The sequence below is a fragment of the Triturus cristatus genome, chromosome 12 (genome assembly GCF_964204655.1).
Source record: "Triturus cristatus chromosome 12, aTriCri1.1, whole genome shotgun sequence".
Lineage (NCBI taxonomy): Eukaryota > Metazoa > Chordata > Amphibia > Caudata > Salamandridae > Triturus > Triturus cristatus.
In genome coordinates, this window is record NC_140595.1 from 142,124,939 (window position 1) to 142,150,718 (window position 25,780).

The following is a 25,780-nucleotide window of genomic DNA, read 5'->3' on the forward strand; positions in this document are numbered from 1 at the left end:
TTACCCTACTGTTGCACCCCCTGGAGTTAGAATAGTAATTTTTACCCCTATACTATCCAACACTTACCCTACTGTTGCACCCCCTGGAGTTAGAAAAGTAACTTTTACCCCTATACTATCTAATACTTACCTTAAATGCAATTTAATATTATGCGTTGTAATGGTATGCGTTGTAAAGGTAGTATGCGTTGTAATGGAAATGCGTTGTAAAGGTAGTTTTTAAAAATGCGTTGTAGTGTCATGCGTTGTAATGTCATGCGTTGTAATGGATTATGCGTTGTAAAAAATGCATTGTAAGTGCATGCGTTGTAAAAGTGTGCGTTGTAACGACATACATCCGTTTTGCGACATTGATGATTAAGCATCCAGTTACTGTTATGATCTACTAAATATCCAACAAGAAATAGAGTGAGACATTTTCTTCAGGAACCATATATAATACTTTTATTGACCTGCACAGTAGAAGAAAACACATTTCAGCAAAACAATAATATCAAACATTAGGTTGTTTCCAGAAATAGATATGAAATCTGTAAACAGGAAACTATCTAGTTTAAAAGGGCATGCTGATATTTTAAAAAGGAAAAAGGCACTTGACAGGTATCTTTAAGAGGAGGTTTCTGTAGCTAGAGACTGTTGGAAGACAACGCGTGTCGCTGGTAAAGGCTACACCCTTTTCTGTAAAATGTGGTGTTTATGGACATAAGGGCTGGGATAGAATACACATCTCTTGCCTGTACGTAAAAGCTGAACTATATTATAATGGAAGGGTTTCCATTCACCGCCACATAAGCACATTCTTTAATTGCACATAAAATTAGATGCTTTATGATTATTTAAAATACAATACACATGATTTCGCAACGCAATGAGTACCTTCACCTCGGTGGCAGCATTTCAGTTCATAGGAGAAATATTAGACCGGTCATGATTTTCCCACCGGCCTCCACAAAGCACTATTTAACTTGGGTTCTTACAATTTTTACACAACTGGTCTTCAAGTAAAGCCATTTATTATAATTCACAGAAATAACCTAAATGCGAATATAAATCAAAAGCATGGTCCATATTAATAACCCTCCAACACAAACATCTGTGACTTCTTAGAGTATTTCTTATTGCTTTTTGCATGGGTAATTTCCCTCTGGCCCTACTGCCTCCTTGTCTTGAGTCTAGATTAGACCTGAAGGCTTCTGCTGTTTGTATTTGCAGCCGCGGTCCATGCAGGTAGGAGCGGCTGTGTCTTTGGTTGCCATGGGGTGACAACATAGAACTTTGATATTGTCATCAAATATGGAAGAACAAAAAACAGAAGTCAATTTCACAGTGCTCCAATATTTCTGCCTGAATCTTCTCTGTAAAGCCACTGGGATTGTTTAGCATTTTGTGGGCAAAAATAAGCGAAGAGTGGGTTCAACGGGGAGGAATCAATTGTCAGTAAATCATCTTTGTTTTCATTAGTGATGAGGGTTGGATAAAGCAACAATTCTTACTGTGTGTTTTTCTCAAGATGTACTTTTTAAGTATGATTGGATGACAGCTGTCACCCTGACCCCTGGATTTGTGGTTCATAAATAAGTCTGGGTGAATAATGTCTCATTGGCATGGAAAATAGGAATTTTATGTAAAAAAAATTTTCAACAAATAAGGTATAAGTGACTGTATGGACCCAGATGGTCACAGAGGACTTCAACTGTGTGTCCCCGGACCTGATATTAAACATCTGACTTAAAGAACTACATTTCTGGATCCTTCAGCTTTGGCAGAGCTGTGAGGAGACTGGGGTCAAACCATTGGTACAGGGACGTTAGGCACAATTCCTTATCGTGTGATCTGAATATCTCAATCTCTGCCCTCGGTTTGCCTTCTGTGTGGAATACAATACTCACTGACCACCTAGGCTCATTGAATACCCCTTGAACAGCTAGTGTTCAGGAAGTGACAGCTTGGAATGGAAGTAGGACTGCATACCTGACCAATGTTGGCTTGTGGGGTGACTTTCGCCACTGGGATTGTCAGGGATATTCCTGAAATAGCAAGGTTGATCTGGACGAATGGAAGGTCCAATGCTGTGTGAATGGATTCCAGGCCAGATACATCGTCTGTGTATCTGTGCAGCTGTTGTAGAACATGAGGCCAAGAAGAGATCTGCTGCGATGTTGGCACTTGGGATGCACTCTGTCCAATCAGCATCTGGAGCAATGACTGCCAAATTCCCCAACACTTGATGTGTCCCAACACACCAAGCTCCTTGAATTAACATTACAAAATATTGTTTGGATGCAATACAGCTGTTTTCTAATTAAAGAGCTATTCTCATTCCATTGTAGACAACATTTTCTACTTCATATCCTGTACACATACCATCTGAGGAAACAGTGAACAAGCTGATAACAGAATAGGCAAGCCACAATGAAAGATAGAGATTTGGATGCAAAGGTAGCCATTGAAAGCGCAAACACAGACTACTCAAATGCTCCTCAGTAGGAATGGGTGTTGGGTGGAGAGAAATATACAGAGGTTTGGAAGAAGACGTCACAATTGATGGCTTAAAGACTTATTAAGAAATCAGTTAAAGATTAGTAGGGAGGGGGATGAGTGCTGGAGAGGCGAGGAGAGTTAGTGATTAAAAAGACGAGCTATAAAAAGTGGAAAATAATTGTAGAAATAACCAGAAACAGATGGGCTAGGGCTGGTGTTTGCCGTCTGAGCTGCTGCCATCCGCTGTCCCTTCTCTGCTGTCTCCCACTACACCCTGACATCGGTCTACCCACCTTCATAAGATGGATATCATCTTGCCCTTCCTTATTGGACATATCTGGCAAAAGATAACTTTCTCTGTATAAATTCCATACATTTTAGTTATTCCATACAGCTTTTTGGGCCACAGGTGATAGTGACAAAGAAAGACTTTCTCTGTTTCACCAGATGACAGACAATATTGCTTGAATATGATCTTTTACTATATGCAGGCTGTAATCATAGATGATCATATGTTTAAAACAAATATACATTTTTTTAGTAAGGTTACGGAGAGATTTACACAAACAATCTACTCTATTATCCAAAGAACATCATAAACCACAGCCCTAATACAAATTGTTTTGTTTTTGCTCCCAGTCCCAGGTCTAAAACTTCAGCTTCAGATCATAAGTAATTTACATCTTGATGTCTTATTGAGAAGAGAAAACAATTTACAGTGTTCTCCATTGCTGTCTTTCTTATTTGTTGTGATGATCAGTGTTCACATTTACTGTGTTGATCATGTGATCAAGTCAGGAGGTGGAGTAGCTGTTGCTTATGAAAGTATTGTGTTCCAAGGGCTATTTGTTACTAATCCTTCCTTCCATTCATTATTGTTATTGTTTCCACTCATTTTGAATATGCTTATCTGACTTTTCCGACCTTGGTAATACTGTATGCATAGATTCCATATGTGATTACACATCCACACTATTTAATAATCTCCATTAGAACATTTAATTTATGTTAATCTCACATTGGTCTTTCAGCAGTTGAGCATGGCTGCTATATGTTCTGTTTCAATCACCCTGGTACCTGGTACATCCCACGGATTCATGCAGCAGCATTAACTCAGTCTGTATTGTTTAATGCTCACTGCCTTTTTTTAAGGGCAGGTTTGATGTACCACCGTCTTCATGTAAGTTATCAATTTACATTGTCTGGTGGCACAGGTATACTGCGTAGCTCCCAGAAATAGTTTTTCAGAGCAAGGTGAAAAGTTATAGTTTTTGGCACTGTGATTATAGAACTTCTTTATTTCTAACTTTCAACAGGCAAATTGTTTCAGAAATTGCCTTTCATTAATATATATGTTATGGATGGTTCTTTTTATTAGGTTAATGGATTCAGATGAATAGGTTTTGCACGCTTTTTGTTGTTTTATTTTATCTACTGTTTTTCTGAATATAAGCCCTGTATGAAGCTTTCTGATGCCCACAATGGACTTCATTTCATGCTACATTAAATTCTGAAAATAAATAAATTATATAAAGAAGTCAGATTGAGCAAAAAAAATACAGGACTGGTAAGCTGATAGTCGAAGATAAAGTCTTCAATTAAATAAAGTGTGCCTCTAATGCTTCAGCGGAAGACAGGAATTTTACATGTAAGTAACTGGTTGCATATGTTAGATGACCACAAAGCTGATGTATAAACTGGCAAAAAGCAGTAATTAAGAGCCTCATTTACTGTGCGGTAAACCTACAATCATACTGCATCGTCTCAGCCAGGCTTGTGCCTGCTGGTCTTGCTACATTTACAGTTTGGCTGAAGCAGGTGTTAATTTTTTCCCCGAGGCACCGCCTGTGAGCTTCTTCAGGGGTATTAAAACATTGATGGCAGTTAGCCATGCAGTCGCTTTTTATTAAGAAGACATACAGATCGATGCGGGGAGTGCATATTTGAAAAACATAACTTACATCCCCAATGTCCTGGGAGTCTTTTTTTCTGAAGATGTGGAGGGCACCTCTGTCCGGGACCGCCACTGTTGGAAAGACACGCCTAAGCAGAATGGATGGTGGAGAGAATGATGTTGGACGGGCCATAATAATCAGGATGACCACTGCTATGATGTTGTGCCCATGCTGTCATTTTGTCCTGTGGCAAAGCAGGCCGTAGTTTGGCTGTTGTTAAAAAAATACTTTCTCTCGACCTCTAAATTATGTGGAGCAACCACGAGGATGCAGCAGGGACATCTACCCCCCTCCTCTATATGACGCCCCATGTCACACAGACTGTAAAAAAAAATGCTTAGTCTTATAGAGGTTTGTATCAACATGTCATCAACATGAAAAAGGTGACCCATAACATGTAAGAAAAGACGTTGGATGCTGTTAATTTGGTACACCTGTATTACACAGGAAGAGTTTTAAGTCACAGTGGTGAATTATATCTGAGCGAGACAGGAAGAGGTGGAGCTACTCGGCATGGCTCGTGCTCATAGTAGTCGATGGTGAATAGCTCTTTGTACAGCGGTGGGAATACTGCATGCACAATGATCGGGTACATCTGCTGGAAATGCTGCAGTTTCTCCATGTGGTGGATGCACAAACTCCTTATCTTTCCTTTTGGTGGTAGCTGTTTTTAATATTAAAAGGTAAAGAAAAGTAGTTATGGGCTGTACGTACTTCACTCCACAGTTATCATGCTGCATTACACATAAAATGCACTTTACATTGACATAAATATTTTTTTTTTAAATGCCCATAGATTAAAGAACACCTTCACACTCATGGACGTTATGGAGTGTCCTACCAAATGAAAAGACTTTGACTGACTGCAGCACCGCGTTGGATACTTCCCGTAGGACGAAATGGTGCCACCCCCACAGGAAGAGTGGCCCATTGGCTACTAGGACCAATCCCCTAACGGCCCCAAATCTAGGATCTAGGGGGCTCCCCTGGCACCAGAACCTCAAGTCCGATCAACTTGTAACCAAAGACAAAGAAGAGACCCGATTCTGTGACTTCAGGGCCTGCAAGGTCCAAAGCAAAGGCGAAGTAGCCTGCACTTGTGGCAACCACCCCACAACTTCACAGCTGCGACTCGTCCCGTACCAGAGACCAGTTCCAAATGAAAGAGGAAACCCTCTAAAAGCCACAAGGAACAGTAGAGCTCCCTTGGGCTAGAGGTACTAGTCCCCTGCAGCCCACAGTAAAACACATTCCCGCAACCAAAGAATCACTCTCCATCGGGCCTGCCGAGGGATCGTCCAGAAGTAAATGGTCTAGTGCATAGTAACCCAAGGCTGAGCTTGCTGCTACCAAGGTGTGTTTGTGGCCAATCCAGTTACCACTACCTTTGCTCGACACTGTGCCTCGAGGGAACCTGCAGCATCTTCAACCCGATGCCTCAGTCGACCTGTTGTCGAATTTTTTAACCCTTTTACCTACCAGCACAGTCTAAGTGGTAAAACCAGCAAACTCGCGACTCCCTTTCAGTACCAGGGACAGCCATGACAACTCAGCATCCGGGACCTTCAAGACAGGTAAAATTCAACTGACTGTCGGATCCTGGTCCTGAGACCCACATCACCTTACTTGACCTGCAAGTGACTGACTGTCCATAGTGGTTTCCCCCATTGACCGCAACGTTAACGTGAAATGCAGTGATTAATTTTTTCCATTAAAAACCCAAAACTCCAGTTATACTCATCTGATTCTCTTTGTTTTGGTGTCTAAATGTATATAAAAAACTGCTTTATTTTTAAATTGGTGTCAGATTTCTTTCGAGTTGTGTCAATTTCTTATCATCTATGTTGGAACTCTAAAATGCTTAACGCATGCTCCTGTAGTAAAGTCTGACTGCTCTTGTTATACGGTTCCTACAAATTAAGTAGGACTGTGTATCTGGATAACATAAGCTTCAGTCTTTGTGTGCGTGTTAAATTGTAAGGCAAAAACAATTCTGTTGCGTTCAGATATTTCCATGGCACACGGTTTGATTATAAAACCTGCAATGTCCAACTCAGTTGCATAATCGATCTCAGCTGACTTTGCCCATGCTGGAGGAGAGACATGTCATACTTGTTTCTAGTGGCTGTTCTTAGTGATAGTTATTAATCTTTTTAACATTATTTTATGGATCTTTTTTAAATGTCATGATGATTTAACTATATTCTCTAAACAAGCTTTATAATCATGTTTTGCACAATGACAATGATATGAAATATTTTTATAGCAATATTTTTTATAGCAACATGTTTTTATCTCGCTTTTATGACTAATTGTTGAATAAAGCTTGTTTGAATGCATTACGTCATTCTGTATTATATTGAATGCAGATGATACAATATTATTCAAAGAATAACATGTGAGTCAACAATGTAGTCATGCCATTATCCACAACAGCCATCTTTTTTTCCAAATTAATCCTGTCAGTTTGTCTTAAGGGTTCAGCAGCTTCTTGCTGAGAAATTTTCCAAGGTTATTTGTAGGTGGTTTATAAGAACCGTTTAGAACGTGGTGACCTAGGACTCCACAATAAATGTTGTGAATCCATGTCATCAGAAAGGAGAGAAAGATGTTCTTCAATTGCAGATAAGGTGGTATGTGCATTGCTGGCATCGCTCTCCTATGCTATAGGTGGCAACTACCCCTGAATGTTGTGACTGCATTTATCGGGGGTGGTAACTAGTCATAATATGGAATTAAAAATATTGAATGGACAAAATATCGAGTTTTTAATATTGAGTGGACAGGATATCGACTTGCAAAAATATAATTGGTTAAGAATATCGACATGCAGGTAAGAAATATCGATTTTAATAATATCGAAGTTAGTAATATTGATTGTCAAAATATAGTTGTTAATATTATCGATTTTTTTAGTGTTTTGTATGTTAGTATTTGTGTTAAAAGTATGTATATATTTTGTAATGTGTGTTTGAATTTTTTTAAAGTAATGAATTTTATGTTAGATAATTTTTGCGTAACTTAATTCCGTAGCGGGTTGTGGGTTTATAGGGGAATAGGGTGGGAAGTAATTTAATTCTAATATATTTTTAAAGAATTATTTAGAATTAATTAATTCTATGTTAATTACTTTTTGCGTAATTTTATTCTGTAGCGTGTTGTGGGTTTTTAGGAGAATAGGATGGGAAGTAATTTAATTGAAATTAATGAATTAAGTGTTTTATTAATTAATAATTTAGTATTTAATAATTTATATTGTTAATTAAGTTAATTATTGTATTATTAATTAATTATAAATTGATCAATAACAAGTAATAATTCATCGGTAATTATGTTAATGTTTTAAATAAGTAGATATTAATTATTAATAATTAATTTGTAAATATGTTAATTGTGTACTTTTTTTATGAGCGGGCTTAGGGTTGATAGGGGAGTAGGGTGGGAAGTAATTTAATTTTAATGTAATTTTTATTATTTTTTATATAATATTTATTAAAAAGTTATTTTATAGTGTTAATTGTGTGAGTTAATTTAGATTTGATGGTTATTCATTTTATTGTTATTGGTATTAGTTAATTAATTAATTGTTAATTAAATATGTTAATTTATTAATATTTTACAATATTGCAGGTGTCGTTCATAGGGGAAAACGGTGGGAGGTAAATTCATTTTGAAAAATTCCCACCCGCTATCCAACACTTTCCCTACTGTTGCATTTGCTGGAGTGGGAGTAGTCATTTTTACCCTCCCGCTATCCAACACTTTCCCTACTGTTGCACTCTCTGGTGTGGGAATAGTAATTTTTACCCACCCGCTATCCAACACTTTCCCTACTGTTGCACTCGCTGGAGTGGGAATAGTAATTTTTAGCCTCCAGCTATCCAACACTTTCCCTACGGCTGCACTCCCTGGAGTGGGAATAGTAATTTTTACCCACCCGCTATCCAACACTTTCCCTCCTGTTGCACTCGCTGGAGTGGGAATAGTAATTTTTACTCTCCCGCTATCAAACACTTTCCCTACTGTTGCACTCCCTGGAGTGGGAATAGTAATTTTTACCCACCCCTTATCCAACACTTTCCCTACTGTTTCACTCGCTGGAGTGGGAATAGTAATTTTTACCCTCCCGCTATCCAACACTTTCCCTACTGTTGAACTCCCTGGAGTAGGAATAATAATTTTTACCCACCCGCTATTCAACATTTTCCCTACTGTTCCACTCGCTGGAGTGGGAATAGTCATTTTTATCCACCCGCTATCCAACACTTTCCCTACTGTACCATTCACTGGAGTGGGAATAGTTGTTTTATCCCCGACGCTATGCAACGTTTTCAGTATTGTTATATTTAATGTAGTGTAAAATATATACATTTTTTAAAAATAATTATTTTAATGATTTAACTTATAATATATAATTTATTTTTATATTTATATTATAGGTTTATTTATATATATTTTAAATTATGTTTTTAATATTTTATAATTAAAAATATTGATTATTTTTTAATATTATTAAGTTAATATGTATGAAAAATTAAATATGCATATATTTATTTTACATTACATTTATTATTTCTTAATTTTAATATTTTTTAATTATTTTTAAGTATGTTTTACTTAATTATTTCATTAATTTTATATTACTTTTAAGACATTTAAAAAAGTAGATATTTTAGCAAACTATATTATTAACAATGATATTTAGGATTCAGTATTTTTGTACTTACCTGTTTGTAAATAGGAAGTCGATACTCTGTCACTCCATATTTTACCTCGATATTGTGGTAGCTCGATATTCTTCTCCTCGAAATTCTGTCAGTGATCCATCGGGGGTCTGGTCTGCTAGATTTAAAACTCATTGTGGAGTTTAGAAAACGTGTGTTACAACCATTAGTGTCAACTGGTCACATTAACCCCTTAGCTGCCAGGTCTCCCCCCCCCCCTCCGCCAAGCCTTTTTTTGTCTATTTGGGGTAGTTTGTGCTTACGCCCCCATAACTACTTGTCCACATAAGGTATCCACACCAAATTTGCGTCCTTTTCTTCCAACATCCTGTGGATTCTGAAGGTACCCAGGGTGTGTGGATTCCTCTAGAGGAGACCGAAAAATTCGTCAAAATACAGCTAAGTTGAGTTTTTTTGTGGGGGGGAATGGTACAAAAGTGTTGCAGAAGAAAGCATCTGTTTTTTTTTTTTGCAAATGGTGTCAACAAACTGACACTGTTTTTGCAATGGGCCTAGCTGTGACTTTTGGCCCTAGCTCAGTCGACACCTAGGGAAACCAAGCAAGCCTCTATATTTTTTAAACCTAGACACCCAGGGAAATCCAGGATGGGGTGACTTGTGTTTCTCTCACCAGGGTCTGTTACCCAGAAACCCTTGCAAACCTCCAACTTTGTCAAAAACCCCCATTTTCCTTACATTTCTATGATGGAAAGTTCTGGAATCCCGCGAGAGTCACAACCTTTCACCCACCCAGCATTTCCCCAAGTCTCCCAATAAAAATGATACCTCATTTTTGAGGGCAGGCCTAGTGCCCATGACAGGAAACGGCCCAAATCCCAGCGTGGACATATCACATTTTTCCACTGAAAACTGACCCTAATTTGTAATGTGCCCAGTTGTGGATTTTGGACTGGCACCCAGGGAAACCTAGTAAACCTGTACGTTTTTGAAAACTAGACATCAACAGAAATCCAGGATGGGGTTGATTTGTGTGGTTCTCACCAGGTTCTGTTGCCCAGAATCCCGTGAAAACCTTGAAATGTTTCTAAAAAACAATTTTTTCTCACTTTTCTGTGATGAAATTCCTGGAATCTGCAGGGAGCCACAAACTTCCACCCACCCAGCATTCCCCCAAGTCTTTCAATAAAAATGGCACCTTACTTGTGTGGGTAGGCATAGTGTCGGCAACAGGAAATGGCCCAAAATGTACTTTGGAGAGTTCAATATTATGAATCACAAAACAACTTGGTTTTGCAAGGGAGTCACCTGCGATTTTGGTCCTGGGCTTGGCCTTCATCTAGGTAAACCTACCAAACCCAGGCATTTTGTGCTAAAAGACTATGGAGGGTAGCAAAAAATGTTTAGTAAGTGGAATAGGGATGTTTAGAAAGAGATAAAGAAAACGGGGGTAGACCACCATTTTGATTATTGACACTCGTCCCGCCATGGAAAGAGGGAGGTTAATCCTGCATTCTACCTGGGTTGTAAGGCCATCCATTGCTGGGCCATAGTTAAGACACAGTGTCTGATCCTTGTCTCTCTGAAGGTGTATACCTAGGTATTTAGTGCTATCCTTGTTCTAGGTTAAGGGATACTCAATTGAAATGGGACAAGAGCTGCAGGTAAGAGGAAAGAGTTCAGATTTTGCCCAATTGATCTGGAGACCCGACAGGTTTCCAAATCGCTTTATGACCATAATAAGGGGGGAAAGGTTGTAAACAAGATGTCATCCACACACATGAAGATGAGGAGGGGACATTGGGTAAGTCGGACGCCATGTTGTATGTACGATCTTGAAGATGGCAGCCTAGTGGGTCCATCTTAATGATGATTAGGAGGGGGCATCAGGGGGCAGACCTGCCTAGTCCCTCTGGTGAGAGAGAAGGTCTCTGTAAGGGTGCCGTTGACCCCCAGATACGCTATCAGAGAAAAATATAAAAGCATGACTAAGGAGATTAAACTGTACGGGAGGACGGGTTTGGTCAAGGTTGCTCTCAAGAAGGGCCACTCCAGGGAGTACAAACCTTTCTCGGCATCCAAAAGTGTGACCACTGAGGGAGTTGTGGGGGAAATCTTGTGCAACACTGCAACAATAGTCCAAAGATTGAGGGAAGTGGACATATGGGGGACGAAACCGGACTGAACTGACTGAAGGGGAGAAATAATTTTTTCCATTGGTAGGGACACTCTGATAGCGAGAATTTTGGCTAAGATCTTATGGTCCAAATTAAGAAGGGATAATGGACGATAGGATATACACAAATGAAGGTCCTTGCCGGGTTTCAAAAGGAACGTGATTACCGCTTCGCGCAAAGTGGGTGGCAAAGAGCCCATGCTCAAGGATTCAGTGTAAATGGCTAAGAGGTGTGGGGCTAGTTGTTGTTTAAAAGCTTTATAAAATGCTCCCATTAGGCCATCAATGCAAGGGGCCTTGGACACATCTAGAGCATCAATTGCTTAAATAACTTTGTTGGTTCACTGAGGAAGAGGGTAGGATACAGTACAATGTTAAAGTTCCTACCTAAAATAGCCAGCTCCGCCTCAGCGCATCCAATATGAGCACAGAGAGCTTGAAAAAATGTGGACCATCAGTGTTTGGGGCATATATGTTAATCAATAGGGTACGTTTGTAAGCAAGGATGCCAGATGGTATCAGGTATTGCCCATTAGGGTCTATATGACTAGTGTGCAATGAAAAGGGGACTCTTTTATGTATGAGAATGCAGACCCCCTAGCCCCCCAGGAATATGAACTGTAACATTAAAAGTAGCGGTGCATGCTCCAGGAAGTCACATATGTCTGGGAGGCTCGAGGTGAGAGATGAGTTTCTTAAAGAAAAGCTATTTTCACTCTGTGGTGGGAGAGATAGGAGAGGACTTGCTTGCCCTTACGGGGATTGTTAATGCCACAAATGTTCCATATAAGGAAGGGGGTGTCTTTCACCCTCCAAGTGCCCTTAGGAGAAGGCATCGAGAATGGGGACTTGGAGGAAACCGTGCCATATGAGTAAACAACACATGGTGTACCTGATGGATTACGTGCAACAAACTAAATGCAAACAAGCAGAACACCCCCTCTACCTCCACCCACACCAGAAAAAAAAACATCCAGCAAATTCCTGAAATTAAAAACATAAACCTGAACAACTCATCTAAAGGTAATTTGGTATACACCACTGGGGAGAGGGGAAGTCTCAGCTGAGTATGGTCCACTTGGAGAAAGGATACCTGTATCAGGGAAAAAGAATCAACCACATAGAAACAACATTATAAAGCAGTAAGGATGGGGAGATGATGATGACTGATGGGCAGCCCAAAGTCAACTCCATTGAGAGGTGTGAGGAGGAGGCCAGTAAACCAGAAGGGAAGAGATGCGCTGAGGTCCCATTCAGCCTGGGGGGCTCTGCGGCAGGGGCCGGTGAGTCAAAGCATTGTGAGGTGCTGCATCTGGAAGGGGAGGATCTCGAGGCATATTGTTTGCAAAAGTCAACTGCCTCCGCCGGGGTGTCAAAGGTGTGGGGCTTTCCATTAACCTCAACCCACAGACAGACCGGGTAAAGGATGCCATATTGAGGCCCATCTTGCGTAGTGAGTTCTTGGCATCACTAAATATTGGCGGGCCTCTTGAACCGTGATGGTGAAATCTGGGTAGAGGGAAATGGAAGAGCCCTGGTAGTGAAGGGGGCCATGCTAGAGGCTAGACGGAGAGCAGCTCCCTATCCCTGTAGCTGAGGAGGCATGCTATTATCAGATGTGGGGGGGGGTCCCAGAGGAGGCTGAGGGCCTAGGTAGTAAGAAAACAAGCTACTTACCTGTAACTGTGGTTCTCCAGTATTGGAGCTTTCATAGATTCACATGCCTGAATCATTCCCTATCGTGGAGACAGGAGTCTCCGGTACATAAAAAAGCATTGCTTAGTAGTATAGCAAACTGAAAAGAGGCTAAGGCCCATTTCCCTTTTGCAACCCATAACCTTCGTTATGTAAAAAAGGACCAAACTTGTCTCTGAACCAATCAGAGCCTCTCACCCTCTAGAACACTCCTGAGAGAACCTCTTGCCTCTCAGATTTTCGTGCACTTGTGCCATAACACCTGTTGTGCTAAATCCGAGGTGAGCCTCTCAGGGGAGGAGGGTGGGTTGCATGTGAATCTATGACAGCTCCAATACTGGAGAACTACAGTTACAGGTAAGTAACTTGTTTTCTTACTCCAGTATTGGAGCTTTCATAGATTCACATGCCTGAATCAGAATAGCGAGCAGTAAATCATAGCGCATTTTTGTTACCCAAAACCTGGAACAAGGGAACATATGTAGTGTGATAAAAGCGGTCTTCCTATACCAATACACACAGAAAAAATACTCTGCAAATTGCATATAATACAATAAACAACAATAAAATGTGCAAATGTGACCAACAAAGGAAGGAGGGATGGTAAAGAGGGCTCACCGTTACTGGATAAGGTTCCTCAGCACCGCTTCTACCACTGCCACATCTCTTCCTGTGGCTGCATACAAGCAGTAATGCCTGGCGAAGGTGTGCGTACTTGTCCAGGTCGCTGCCCTGCAGATATCCTGGATCGGCACTCCCGCAAACATAGCAGTGGAGGTGGACACTGCTCTTGTCGAATAGGCACGGACTCGTGCATTCAGAGGTCATCCAGCTGCTTGATGACAATACTCTATCGCACTGTAAATCCATCTGGCAATTCCCCTTTTTGACAAAGGGAAACCCTTCCCGGGTGTGCTGAAGGCGACAAAAAGTTGTGAAGACTTGCGGAAAGGTCTAGTCTTTTGCAAATAGAACTTTAGACAGCGTTGGACATCCAGCGAGTGGAGAGCTCCTGCCGCCGCTGTTGTTGGTTGAGGAAAGAACCGTTTGAGAATTAGTGGCTCATTTAAATGAAAATCAGTTGGTACTTTTGGAATTAATTTTGCATTAGTCCTGAGTATCATTCTGTCCTTTTTGAATTGTAAGAAAGGGTATTGGATCGTAAGAGCCTGTATTTCCCCCACTCTCCTGGCTGAAGTGAGCGCGATGAGAAGCGCAACTTTCCACAACAGGAATTTAAGATCTGCCCTGTGTATTGGCTCGAAGGGCTGTTTCATTAATTGGGAAAGAACAATGTTCAATTGCCAGAGAGGTGGTGGAGGCTTTACTGGAGGAAAAACCTGGAACAATCCCTTCATGAATTGTTTGATGACTCTTGTGGACCACAGAGATGGTCCCGAGGAAGTCATTCTGTAGCGTGATATTGCGGCTAGATGTACCTTTATAGATGCATGAGCCAAACCAGACTTTGCCAAAAGCAAAATGTATGGAATAATCTCGTGCCGAGTTCAGAGGATGAATGTTACTTCTTTTGCACCATCAACAGAATCTCTTCCACTTCATCCTGTACGTTTTGTTCGTACTATCCGCTCTGGCTCTCGATAGTATCTCTCTGCACTCCGCTGAGCTATTTAGATGCTGAAATTCGCAGTGTTCAGGAGCCAGGCCGCTAAGTGCAGTGATTTCGGGTCCGGATGAAGCACTTCTCCCCGGAACATCGTCAGGAGTGATGGTATTGGCTGGAGGCGAATCGGGTGTTCCTCCGACAGTAGTAGAAGCTCCGTGAACCAGTGTTGCCTGGGCCACCATGGTGCTATCAGTATTATCTTGCACGGTTCCTTTTTGATCTTCATAAGAACACGTGGCAGGAGAGGAATTGGAGGAAAGGCGTAGGCAAAAACGCCTGACCATGCCATCAAAAACGCATTCCCCCAAGATCCCCGTTGGGGAAGCCAGCTTGCAAAGAACTGGCATTTTTTGTTCTCCACTGTTGCGAAGAGGTCTACTGTTGGTTTTCCCCATCTTTGGAAGATGCTGTCTAGACTCCCTTGGTCGATCTCCCATTCGTGGCAGGTGGATTTGAGCCTGCTGAGAGTATCCGCCTTGACGCTCTGGTCCCCTGGGAGATGTTCCGCTGTTATTGATATCTTGTGTTGCAGCGCCCATTCCCATAACTTCTGGGCTTCTTGAGACAGGGAGAGTGATCTTGTACCTCCCTGTTTGTTTAAATAGTGCATTGCTGTCGTGTTGTTCGTTCTTATTAACACAGTTGATCCCTGTATCCTTGGTAGGAACTCTAGCAATGCTAAGCGGACGTCTCTAAGTTCCAAGAGGTTGATGTGCATTTGCTGTTCGTGCAACTTCCAGCAACCGCTGACTTGGAGGTCCTGAAGGAACGCTTCCCCGCCTTCTAAGGACCCATCTGTCGTAATCCCCAGTAGGGCTGGTTGTGTAAGGAATGAAAGACCCTGCGAGATGTTCTGCTTTTGGGTCCACCATGTTCCCGCGTGGATCATGGTTGGCGTTACCCTGACTATATCGTCGAAGGATCCTTCCAGCTGATGCCATAGTAGATCCAGTTGCTCTTGCAACGGATGCATCCTTAGCCTGCAGAAAGGTACGAGGGGAATGCAAGATGATATCGTTCCCAGCAATGATTTGTACTTGCGTACTGAAAGACACTTTCTTCTTATAAAACCCTGGGATAGAGATATTATTCCCAGCTGTCTTTCCTTGGAGGGGAACGCTTTGTTTACCTCTGTGTCTAGTATCGCTCCCAAGAAGGTGATGTTTCGTGTCGGCTGAAGAGATGATTTTTCTTTGTTTAAAGTCAGACCTAACCTGGCAAACAGTTCTACGCAAGCCGTTGTTGACGACCGGGCCGATGCTGCTGATGGCGCTTTGACCAACCAGTCGTCGAGGTAAGGAAATACTTGGTGTTTCTGTTTCCTTAAAACAGCTGCCACTGGGGCCAGGCTTTTTGTAAAAATTCTCGGGGCTGACTTCAGGCCGAAAGGCTGTACCTTGAATTGGTAATGTTCTCCGACCACCATGAACCGAAGGTACTGCCTGTGGGAAGGATGGATGGGGATGTGAAAGTACGCATCCTGTAGGTCCAATTTGGTCATATGATCTCGAGCAGCAGAATATCTTGAAGTGAAACCATTCTGAAAGATTGTTTCTTGAGATAGGTGTTTAGGGACCTGAGGTCCAAAATAGGACGCCATTGGAGAACGTTTTTCTTGGAGCATTGTAAGAATCTCCTGATGCATCTGATGCAAGTGTTTGACCTCTTGATGTTTCGGCGGTGTACAAGGGGGCGTTTGCAGAAGTTCTAGAGTGTGTCCGAATTGTATTATGTTGAGGACCCATTGGTCCGTAGTTATTTGCTGCCAATTCTGAAGATGATAGGAAATTTTTCCACCCAGGGGAACATGTGATGTAAGAGGAATAGGTGTAGCTGGAGTCAGAAAGTTGTCATTGTCGTCGGGTGTTGTCCTTCCCCTGACGACCTCCTCGACCTCTATGAGTAGATTTTGTGTAACCTCCTGTTTGTCGTTGTGTATACTGCTGACGGTAGGGCTGAGATGAGGTGGAGTAAGAAGTGTATCTGCCTTGTTGGCAACCTCCTCTATAGGAAGATTGGCCCCTACCTCTAGAGCCTCGAAAAGGAACCTTCCTATATTGCAGCATTTCCAGTGAGTTTGCGGTGTCGGTAACTTTTTTTGATACTCTGCAGAGCCCCGTCAATGTGTTTTCCGAACAAATCTTCTCCATTGAAGGGATGGTCCAAGATTTTATTCTGGACTTCAGGCCTAAACGCTGTTGCTCTCAGCCATCCTTTGCCGGCGTAAGACTGCCGCTCCTCCAAAAGATCTGAAGGCCGTGGTCGCAATGTCCATTGCGCAATCTATGACTTCAGCCGAAGTCCTTTCTCCTTCTTGGAGGGTCTTTCTGGCCTCCTGTCTATCAGCTTTTGGAATGCTGTCTATGTAAGGCGAGAGGTCTCACCACATTTGTCTATCATACCTGCCCAGAATGGCCAGGGCATTCTCCGCCTTAACTAGAAGGGCAGACATGGAAGAAAATCTCTTCCCCGCATTGTCCAAGCGCCTACCCTCTCTGTCGGGAGGTGTCATAATCGGAGCCGATGGATTCCTTGATTGCTGCTGAACCGCCTGGGTTATAACTGAGTCCGGCTTAGGGTGGCCTAGTAGACAAGCTGGAGCATCAGAGGGCGCTTTATATTTCTTGTCCAGTCTGGCGAGTACTGAAGTAACCGTTGCTGGTGTCTCCATGACCTTGAGACCCTCTTCCCATATATGACTGACAATTGGGAGAGATCGAACTGCCTTGCGATATGGCTCCTTGAAATCGTACAAGAAACATTCCGTTTTGTCAGATGACATGGTGAGCGCAAATCTCTTTGTAGCTCTCTCCATTAAATTATGGAACCCCCCGATGTGCTACGGAGGAGAATCAACGGGTTTCGGTGAAGGAGAAGAAGGCGACGGAATGAGATAATCGTCCCACTCTTTACTAGGGTCTGTTATCTCTCCCTCTTCCTGTTCATCATCAGAGGTCACTGGATCTTGTTGAGACCTTGGTAATGGTGATATAGGCAAGGACTCCAGTAAAACCTCTTGCCATCGCACTGGCGTACTTGGAATAGAGCTGGCTGAGATGTAGTCACTGGTATCTTTTGAGAAGTATGAGGTATAGGATGCCTCCTTTTATAATCATCTAACATAAACTGCAGATCCGTTAGCAATGAAGACGGAACGCTCACCATCTCTTCCTGGTACTCCATGCGATAGTGTTGCTGGGGGCGATCCTGAAACCTCTCATATTCGTCTTCCCAGTCATCCTCTTAGCTCTTTACATGCAATTGCGACGGGCTACTGGCGTAGCCAAAAGGGCCATCATCATCCTCCTGCGACTCTTACTCCTCTAACAGGTGAGATGGTACTAGAGGTGTCACTATACTTGGAGAGGTAAGTTCTGGGGTAATTCTCCTCTTACTGGAAAAGTCCTGTTTTACTGGGGTTTTTTCTCTCGTCGATGAGCCTGTTGACGAGATCGCGGTCGAAACCGCCGACAAAACTACGGTTGTCGATGCTGCCGCCTAGCACAACGTGCGGTAGAAAATCTGAGGGGCAAGAGGTTCTCTCAGGAGTGTTCTAGAGGGTGAGAGGCTCTGATTGGTTCAGAGACAAGTTTGGTCCTTTTTTACATAACGAAGGTTATGGGTTGCAAAAGGGAAATGGGCCTAGGCCTCTTTTCAGTTTGCTATACTACTAAGCAATGCTTTTTTATGTACCGGAGACTCCCGTCTCGACGACGGGGAATGATTCAGGCATGTGAATCTATGAAAGCTCCAATACTGGAGTAATGAGTGTGCTCTCCTGCAAAGGTGGAAAAAACGTTATTGCGATCAAACATTTCCGTAAGTTGTTGCTCAACAAATGCATCAGGGCATCCCACATTCGTAGTTTCTGCTCTGCCACAGATGTCGATATTGTTCCTGCAGGACCTCGCCTCCATGTCCTCACTTTTGTTGACCATTGACTTCAGTATACGTTCCAGTTATTCAAGACGTTTCAATGTGGTGCCATCCTGCAACCCCAAAAGGCACTCTTCCACGCTGTTGATTCTGGCATTCTGTTGGTCCAAGCGCTCCCCGTATGATTGATGCAATTTGTGAGTGTGTCAAAGCGGACATCTATGGAATGAAACCCAGCCCTAAGTTCTGCCATGATGGCGGCCGTGCCACTGATTGCATCAGCGCTGGAGGTCACGATGTGTAGGTTTGTCTGAGTCTGAGTGGGAGCCCTGGCGTGTTGCTGGTTTGGTTTGCTCAAAGAGCAGTTTGCCTTGTTTGGGGTCGGAGTGGCCCATTGCAAGAAGGGACAGGATAGAGTACCATGCTGGCTGGGGCACAAGGCGTTGTATAAAGGACATGATGGATAGGATAGTGACAGGAAGGTCTCTCTCTGCCTTTTCAGGTTTTCCAGGGGCCGCACCCAATAGGTGCACTGGCAAAGAAAGTACAGCAAACAGGAAAGCTGGGATGATGTGGGCATCAGTTGAAGAACATAGTGCAACAGGCGGTTTGGTGCCCAGTTCTGACATTGCTTGGCAGCTGAAAAGGAGCACCGTAGCTCAAGAAAGATGCAGGCTGCCACTCAGAGGGGGGGAAGCAGGCAGTAATGTAGAAGAGAAGCAGATTCCTCAGCAGCATGGGGTCGGGTCCCTCTCCTGAATAACATGCCAGGCAATCTAGGGCCTAGAAGTCAGGGCAACAGGGCCTCAGCTAGTAATGCCAATGAACGAGAGGCCTAAGGGAGATTAGGACCCCGCAGTGGGCAGCAAGGGGAGTGGCACTTCCCACATGGGCACTAGAAGTAAGGGGAGGGGCGGGGGTGCACCACTCAGGAATCCTTCTGTCACCATGAGGCTGTGACAGGAGGCCAAAGTGATTGACACCTGAAAAGTAGCATGTTGTACAGTGCTGGCCTAGGGAACCGGTCCAATGTTGCAGCACTGAGTGCCGTGTGGTGAGCACCAGCGGGCTGCACTCTGCACGGATGAGGCAGGTAGATCAAGGCTGCCTGGCAGCGGGAGACAACAACAATCCCGGCACGGTATCCCACTCACCAGCCAACATGGCTACGAAGCAGGGGGTCCTGGAGCCAGGAGGCCGTAGCAACTGTCCCCCGTCGCCAAGCGGTAAGTGGAAGCAATGGGCAGTGGCAGGTCAGACGGGCAGGTTCTAGTCCCAACTCCAGCATGCTTCTCTGGTATGCAACTAACATGCGAGGACAGCACCGGGCACCAGCGACACTGGGTAGTGTCTGCCTCAGGTCACCCACAGTCCCTGTTGCCTTGGGGCGTCCAAGGCCATGCCCAGCTCCGCAGACCTACTCAAAAGGAGCTCCAGGCATGGAAAATCCTGCAGTCGGCATATTGCTGTTGCTCGGGGTGTCATCAAGCAGCGAGGGAGGGAATAGAAGCAATGATGGTGGAGATTCTGAGTAGATGTGGGCCACAACTGCCCGGAGCTTCACAAGATTGAGTAAATCTTGGTTGCTGCAGTGGCCAAAATCCCCAATGTGGCTGTATTGTTTTTGGAGTAGTTTCTATTTTGATCATATTCTAAACTTTTAGCTAGCTTTTTTCTTCAAATCAGATATTGGAGTATGGTTATAAGTCACTTTTGTACGGCATATCAGTGCTTTGGTGCAACCTTTTATTTGGATAAAAATGTTCTGTAGACTTACTGACCTTCACTAATATCTCTTCTCTATGGCTCTTCCTCATTAGATGCTTCAAGGCTAATTCCAAGTTTATCTGCAACCGTTCAACCTTATCCTTTTCTTGCAGCCATGGTCGACCTGGTTGAGATGCAAAAGAGAATACAAATGAGAAAAGCAGACAGCACATGAAAAGTAGGAAAAAGAGTATCATTGGAAAGAACTGTTAGCATGAGACTGAAAATGTGAGAATAAAAACATATGCATGAAAAGTGAAGGAGTAATGCAGACACACAAGGACATTTGGGAACAAAATAAGGAGTAGGCAGGCACTATATTATGAGAAGAATTGAGGGGGTCAACTGTGGGTAGATAAAGATTAAACACAAAGAGGAAGAGTAGATCAAAAACAAAAGAAATCTGCATCTGAGAGAGTGAAGACACAAAAGAACGATAGAATAGGGTGGTGGGGGGCGTTGAGAAGGTACATGAAGCAGAACTTCCTGAAACATTTTCATCCTGCAAGATTTTTATATTGCTTTGCCTTCAGGCACCAACATTACCTTGTCCCTTACTCCTCAACAAACAGACTTCTTTTTTAAAGTGCTTTTATATACAGTGAAAGGCATATAGCCTAAGTAGCAGCAGACAGTGGCATGAAATTTAAAACACAACAAAAATAACAATGCAGGTGTACACAAAAAAAAGAAAATGAAAAAAAGGGGATGACAAATTCATTATATTTGGCTGGTAAGTATATAATCTATCACAGGTATAATGGTGCCTGAGGCCCTTAGCAGGTCAAAACACTGAATGGCAGTTTTTTGAACTGGCAAGCGCAATAGTCAAATGATCAAAACTAGGGTCGGGGGAGGGTGCGTCTGAGATGTCATGACAGCGTGGGCACTAGTTCCACCATATCCTTCCATGGCATTCCCTGCAATCCTAACCCGCCCCCAGCCTCTGTGTTCATATCAGGCCTGAAAAGGTCAGCATCAGTCAGTCAGCTCAGAGTGGAGTAATAGATAGGCGCGGAGTGGTTGCCAGATGTTTTGGGGACTGGAGGAGAGAGGCAGCAGGGTCGCATTTACATCACTAGTGGTGTTGCAGTACATTAGACCCTTCATCCAGGCTTTGACTGCTGGTGTTGTAGAGCAGCTCCAATGCACAGAGATTTGTCTTTTAGCCAGTAATAAGGCAATGGCAGTAAAGCGTTGAATGCAAGCCCCCAAAGGTTGGACATACCCCAACAGCGCAAGTAGTGGGGAGGGTGGTCAGCTCAGCCTCAATCATTAGTGTTAGATGTCGGAATACTGCCTCCCAGTACGCCAAGACCGTCCAAGGTCGGGCGTACAGCATACTGCAATTATGGGACCTGGAAGGGTCCATTCTGGCAAGGAGTTATGGGGTGACATAGGCTTTGTGTAAGTACTTGAACTGGAGAAGTTTGTGTCTGCAATTATTCGATATATAGCGAGTCTGTTCGCTGCAGTATGCCCACATCTTGTCCGACATGGGGCAGCCCAGATTCCTCACCCATGGCGCTTGGGTCCGTCCTCACACTTCTGGACGGAGCTTCTGGGCTTAATGATATAAGCGGGAAACAAGATGAGTGCTGTCGGGCGATATAATAACTGTGGATAGTGGGGAGAACTCCCTTGGCTCCGCTATTGAGGATTGTAGTGTGGTGACTATGAAGGCTTGTGTCCTATGTAAGAGGAATATGTCCAACGAGAACTCGTCATTTGACCATGTCAGAGATTGAGCGCCAGGCCTCCCATAGTGTGGCGCCCACATCGATATAGTGTGTGTTTTGTCAGTGTTTCAGTGGTCGGAGGCAGCCATGGATTGTTTGGTAGCAGCAAGTGTGGGGGAATGAAGGCGGTCCGCCTTCATGTATTGGCTAAGTTTTTCCCAGGCCCAGCATGTGGTATGTAATGTTTGTATCTCGGTTGGCGATCTCGTGAGGGCAAGAGGGAGAATGACAGAGAGAGGGTGGGGATGAGCCTGCGACCATTCAGGCTTCAGGTATTGTAGTCGTACGTTCGGATGATACCAAAAATATGCGTAGTGTCTGTGCTACTAAATAATATAGATAAAAGTCTGGCAGTTGACACATGCAGCAGAAATTATCTCTGACTTCTTTGGCTCAACTTCATATAGCAACAGGTTTCCTTTCAGTCTTATGCTGCCTGTTGCACTGTGATGCCTTTCATCTCCTTACAGCTCTTTTTACTTTACAATCTTCGCTCTCTCCTCTTTCTTTAATGATCTCATGCAGTACCTTTTTGTCTCCCGATCAAGTTTTCCAGCCTTTCCTCTTACTTCTCCGAATTCTGTTCCACCTCAACACCCTTGGATTTCTTTCCTCTTTCTCTACTTCAGGAGGTCATCACTTGTCCCGATGTTGCTAAATCTTTTTTGTCCAAATGTACAGCACACTGATACCATGTGGTTAACTGTGCTTTATAACAACGCAAAATAAAATAGCCTGGGCAGACTTACAAGCCCCTTGCGTCACTTTTGCGCCACCGTTGCATCACTTTTGTGATGCAGCAGCAGTGTAAAAAATGCGGCCAATTTACAACATGACACATCTAGGGAGATGCGTCACGTTGTAAAGCTCTGCGTCACGTTATACCTGTGTCAGGTATAATGTATGCAGGTTGGGTGTTCCCACGCAGGAAAGCCTTATAAAAGTGACGCAGTGAAATCTGCAAGATTTCACTGCGTCACTTCTAGGACGCTACCGCGTCAAAACCTTACACCTGCTTGAAGCAGGCGTAAGGAGTGACACAGTGTAGTGGGAATAGGCCTCAAAATGCATCGCTGGAGTTGGGTCGTGCTTGCGACCCGACTCCAGCAATGCATGATTTTTGCCCCAACTGATGCATCACAATTTCTGATGCATCTGTCAATCCTTGCGCCATGGTGCGCGCGCATCCATGGTGGTGCAAGTGTTTCTGAGGGTGTCACAGGGAAAGTGACGCATCTCTACAGATGCGTCACTTTTTTGTAAATCTGCCCCCGTCTTTACCATCTTCACCGTTGAAGGGGTTGCCCAGGTACCCATCTTCAGATGTATAAATAATGTCCTGAGATGATGACAGATTGTTTTTATTGGCAGCTCCCATAGATAACTATTTTTTCCCTCCATTAGCCTTCACTGGACCACTTTCGATTGCAAACCACCATGTTTATGCAGCCATTCTTACTAGAGTCAACAAGCACCAATGCAGAGAAGAGGGCGAGTTCCGGCTCCATCAGTCCCAGTGTGCACATGTTTTGCGAGAAGGTGAAGAAGGCGTTGATTAGATCACCACACCCTGCATAAAGAAAATACATCAAATGGGTCAGGATTGACTTATTGCACCAATTAAAAAGGCATGACGCCATTTTATCTTTTATGAAACAACGACATGATAATCAGGAATTTTAAAATCAATAATGATGTTATGTTGTTTTATTTTGACATAAAAACAGTTACTACATTATTATTCCAAGCAATAATGCTATTCCTGTGGCCTCAAAGGCACCCCGCGACACTTTGAAACATGATAATTGTTGTTTAAATATGTTTAGAAGATAAAACACTGAGAAGAGTTAATTTCATTCATCAATACCCTAAATAGGAATTAAATACTAACCTTTACGACCACTAACCCTATGTCTGGTCCTCATAATGTCCCGCAAATGCCCGGTTCCTCTGGTGCATTTTAGCCCAAAGAGCATCCTAACCAGAGATCATTGGGCGGACCTTGTGCTTTTTTCCGTAAACTGTTTTCTTTCCTATTTTGGGTTATTCTGTGGTTTAGCTTTTAGGTGTCTTTTCTTTTTGTTTGATATCTATGAAATAAACGACTGTAAGTCCTTCAGATGGATTATATTAAAATTTCCCATCAGAATCTTTGTTTCCGAACAATCTCAAGACTTGGCTTTTTAGAAAGGTTGTCCCTGTGTCTGCTTCGTTTCAGTTGCTTCTGACCTTTAGCGCTGGGAAACTCCTTTCAAGGAGTAGCTAGGCGCTTTATAAATTACTTTATTAGTATTATTATTTTACATAGCGAGAAAGGGGTATTTGGTTTAGAATGGGCAGCCTGTCTTGTGAACCCACCTTGTCCCGCTATGCCCCACAGGTGGCAGTTAGGTCCGTTCATTTTTCCTGGCGCCCGGAATCCGGATCCTGGGGCACTGGGTTCTGTCTTTTGTGTCAAATTTTCAGAGAAAAGATTTATTACAACTTGTTTTCAGGTTTTTACTTGACACCCTTTTAGGAGTAGAGTAATTAAACATCTATTTTTCGGTCTAAAAGAGGTGATTTTTCGGGCAGAATGCCTTCAATTTTTGTGAAGTGCCCATCCTGTGGGAAGAAGATGTCAAACAGATCCACAAGGTCTGTATCCATTGCCTTCCAGAAGATCACTGTCCTAATTCACGCATACACGGTAAAATAAACTCCCCAGAAGAACATTGAGAGAGAGAGAGGGAGGAAAAAATCAGACTGTATGGACTACAAAAGAAACAGCAAGAAAAGCAACAGGAGAAGACTGTTGATTCCTGAAGAAGTCATAGTAATGGTCAGTGTACCACCAGAATGCCTTCAACTCGCTCCAAGGACTCCCCTAGAGGCAGATCAAAGGAGAGAGAGGGATCACAGAGGAGGAGGCATTAAACTCACTCTAGATCTACAACTAGATCTAAAAGACTATCTACTGAAAGATCTGCCTCTTCTCAATAAAGACAATCAGGTAGATCGCCAACATCTCAGTCTCACCATTGGGGTTATTCATCTTTAAGCGCCTCACGATTTTCTGTAAGAGATTACTCTCCAACACTGACGGAGACTCCTGTAGCTGGAGTCTCTCCTGTAGACGACCTCTCCACTTTTAATGATGTATTAGTGAGAGGGCAGTGAAACTGAACATCACGATGCCCGCCACGACTACTTCAACTTCATGCATCTTTGCAACTTTACACCAAAAAACCTCTTCTATACCTCAATTGCCTTTGGTCCCAGGTCTTTTAGAGCCTCAAATGCAGGTATTCTTGATGCCTGAATTGATTAGGTATCTTCCTTCTTGACGTCTAAAGACGTACCGACCACTGGATCAAGATCCCTTTATTTTAAGGCAAAATCCTAGGCCAGATTAAGTGATTGTAGCTGCTGCTAAAAAACAAATCACATAAAGTTGCTCCTACTTCTACTGCCCCACCAAACAAAGAGCAAATGGATGGACTCCTTGGGCAGAAAAATGTGCGGAGCATTTGCAACAATTATGAAGGGGGCAATTGCGACAGCTCTCTTGAGAAGATATGAGTGTTCCCCGTAGGACTCTTTACATATAGATAGACAAGAGTTCCTTCATGAAAGAATGCTAGTCTCAAATCAAATCATTGTGGCAGCAGCAGATTTGTCTAACTTGGCAGCGCCTGGGTACTGCCATGGCATCAACACAAGATGCAAATCTTGGTTGAGAATGATCGGCGTAAAACCTGAAGCGCAACAGAGGATTGCTAATTTACCATTTTCAGGCTCAA

General features: G+C 43.1%; 1 protein-coding gene across 1 annotated transcript in view; it reads right to left on the reverse strand.

The window, feature by feature from the left end:
- Positions 1 to 416: 416 nt before the first annotated feature.
- Positions 417 to 25,780, reverse strand: part of RORC (RAR related orphan receptor C) — a 201,341-nt gene continuing 175,977 nt past the window's right edge. The window contains exons 8-10 of the mRNA XM_085637933.1: positions 23,458 to 23,568; positions 20,274 to 20,383; positions 417 to 5,100 (exon numbers count right to left, since the gene is read on the reverse strand). Coding sequence (XP_085494059.1) covers positions 4,897 to 5,100; positions 20,274 to 20,383; positions 23,458 to 23,568 — 425 coding nt within the window. The 3' untranslated portion in view covers positions 417 to 4,896. The remainder of the gene's footprint in view (positions 5,101 to 20,273; positions 20,384 to 23,457; positions 23,569 to 25,780) is intronic.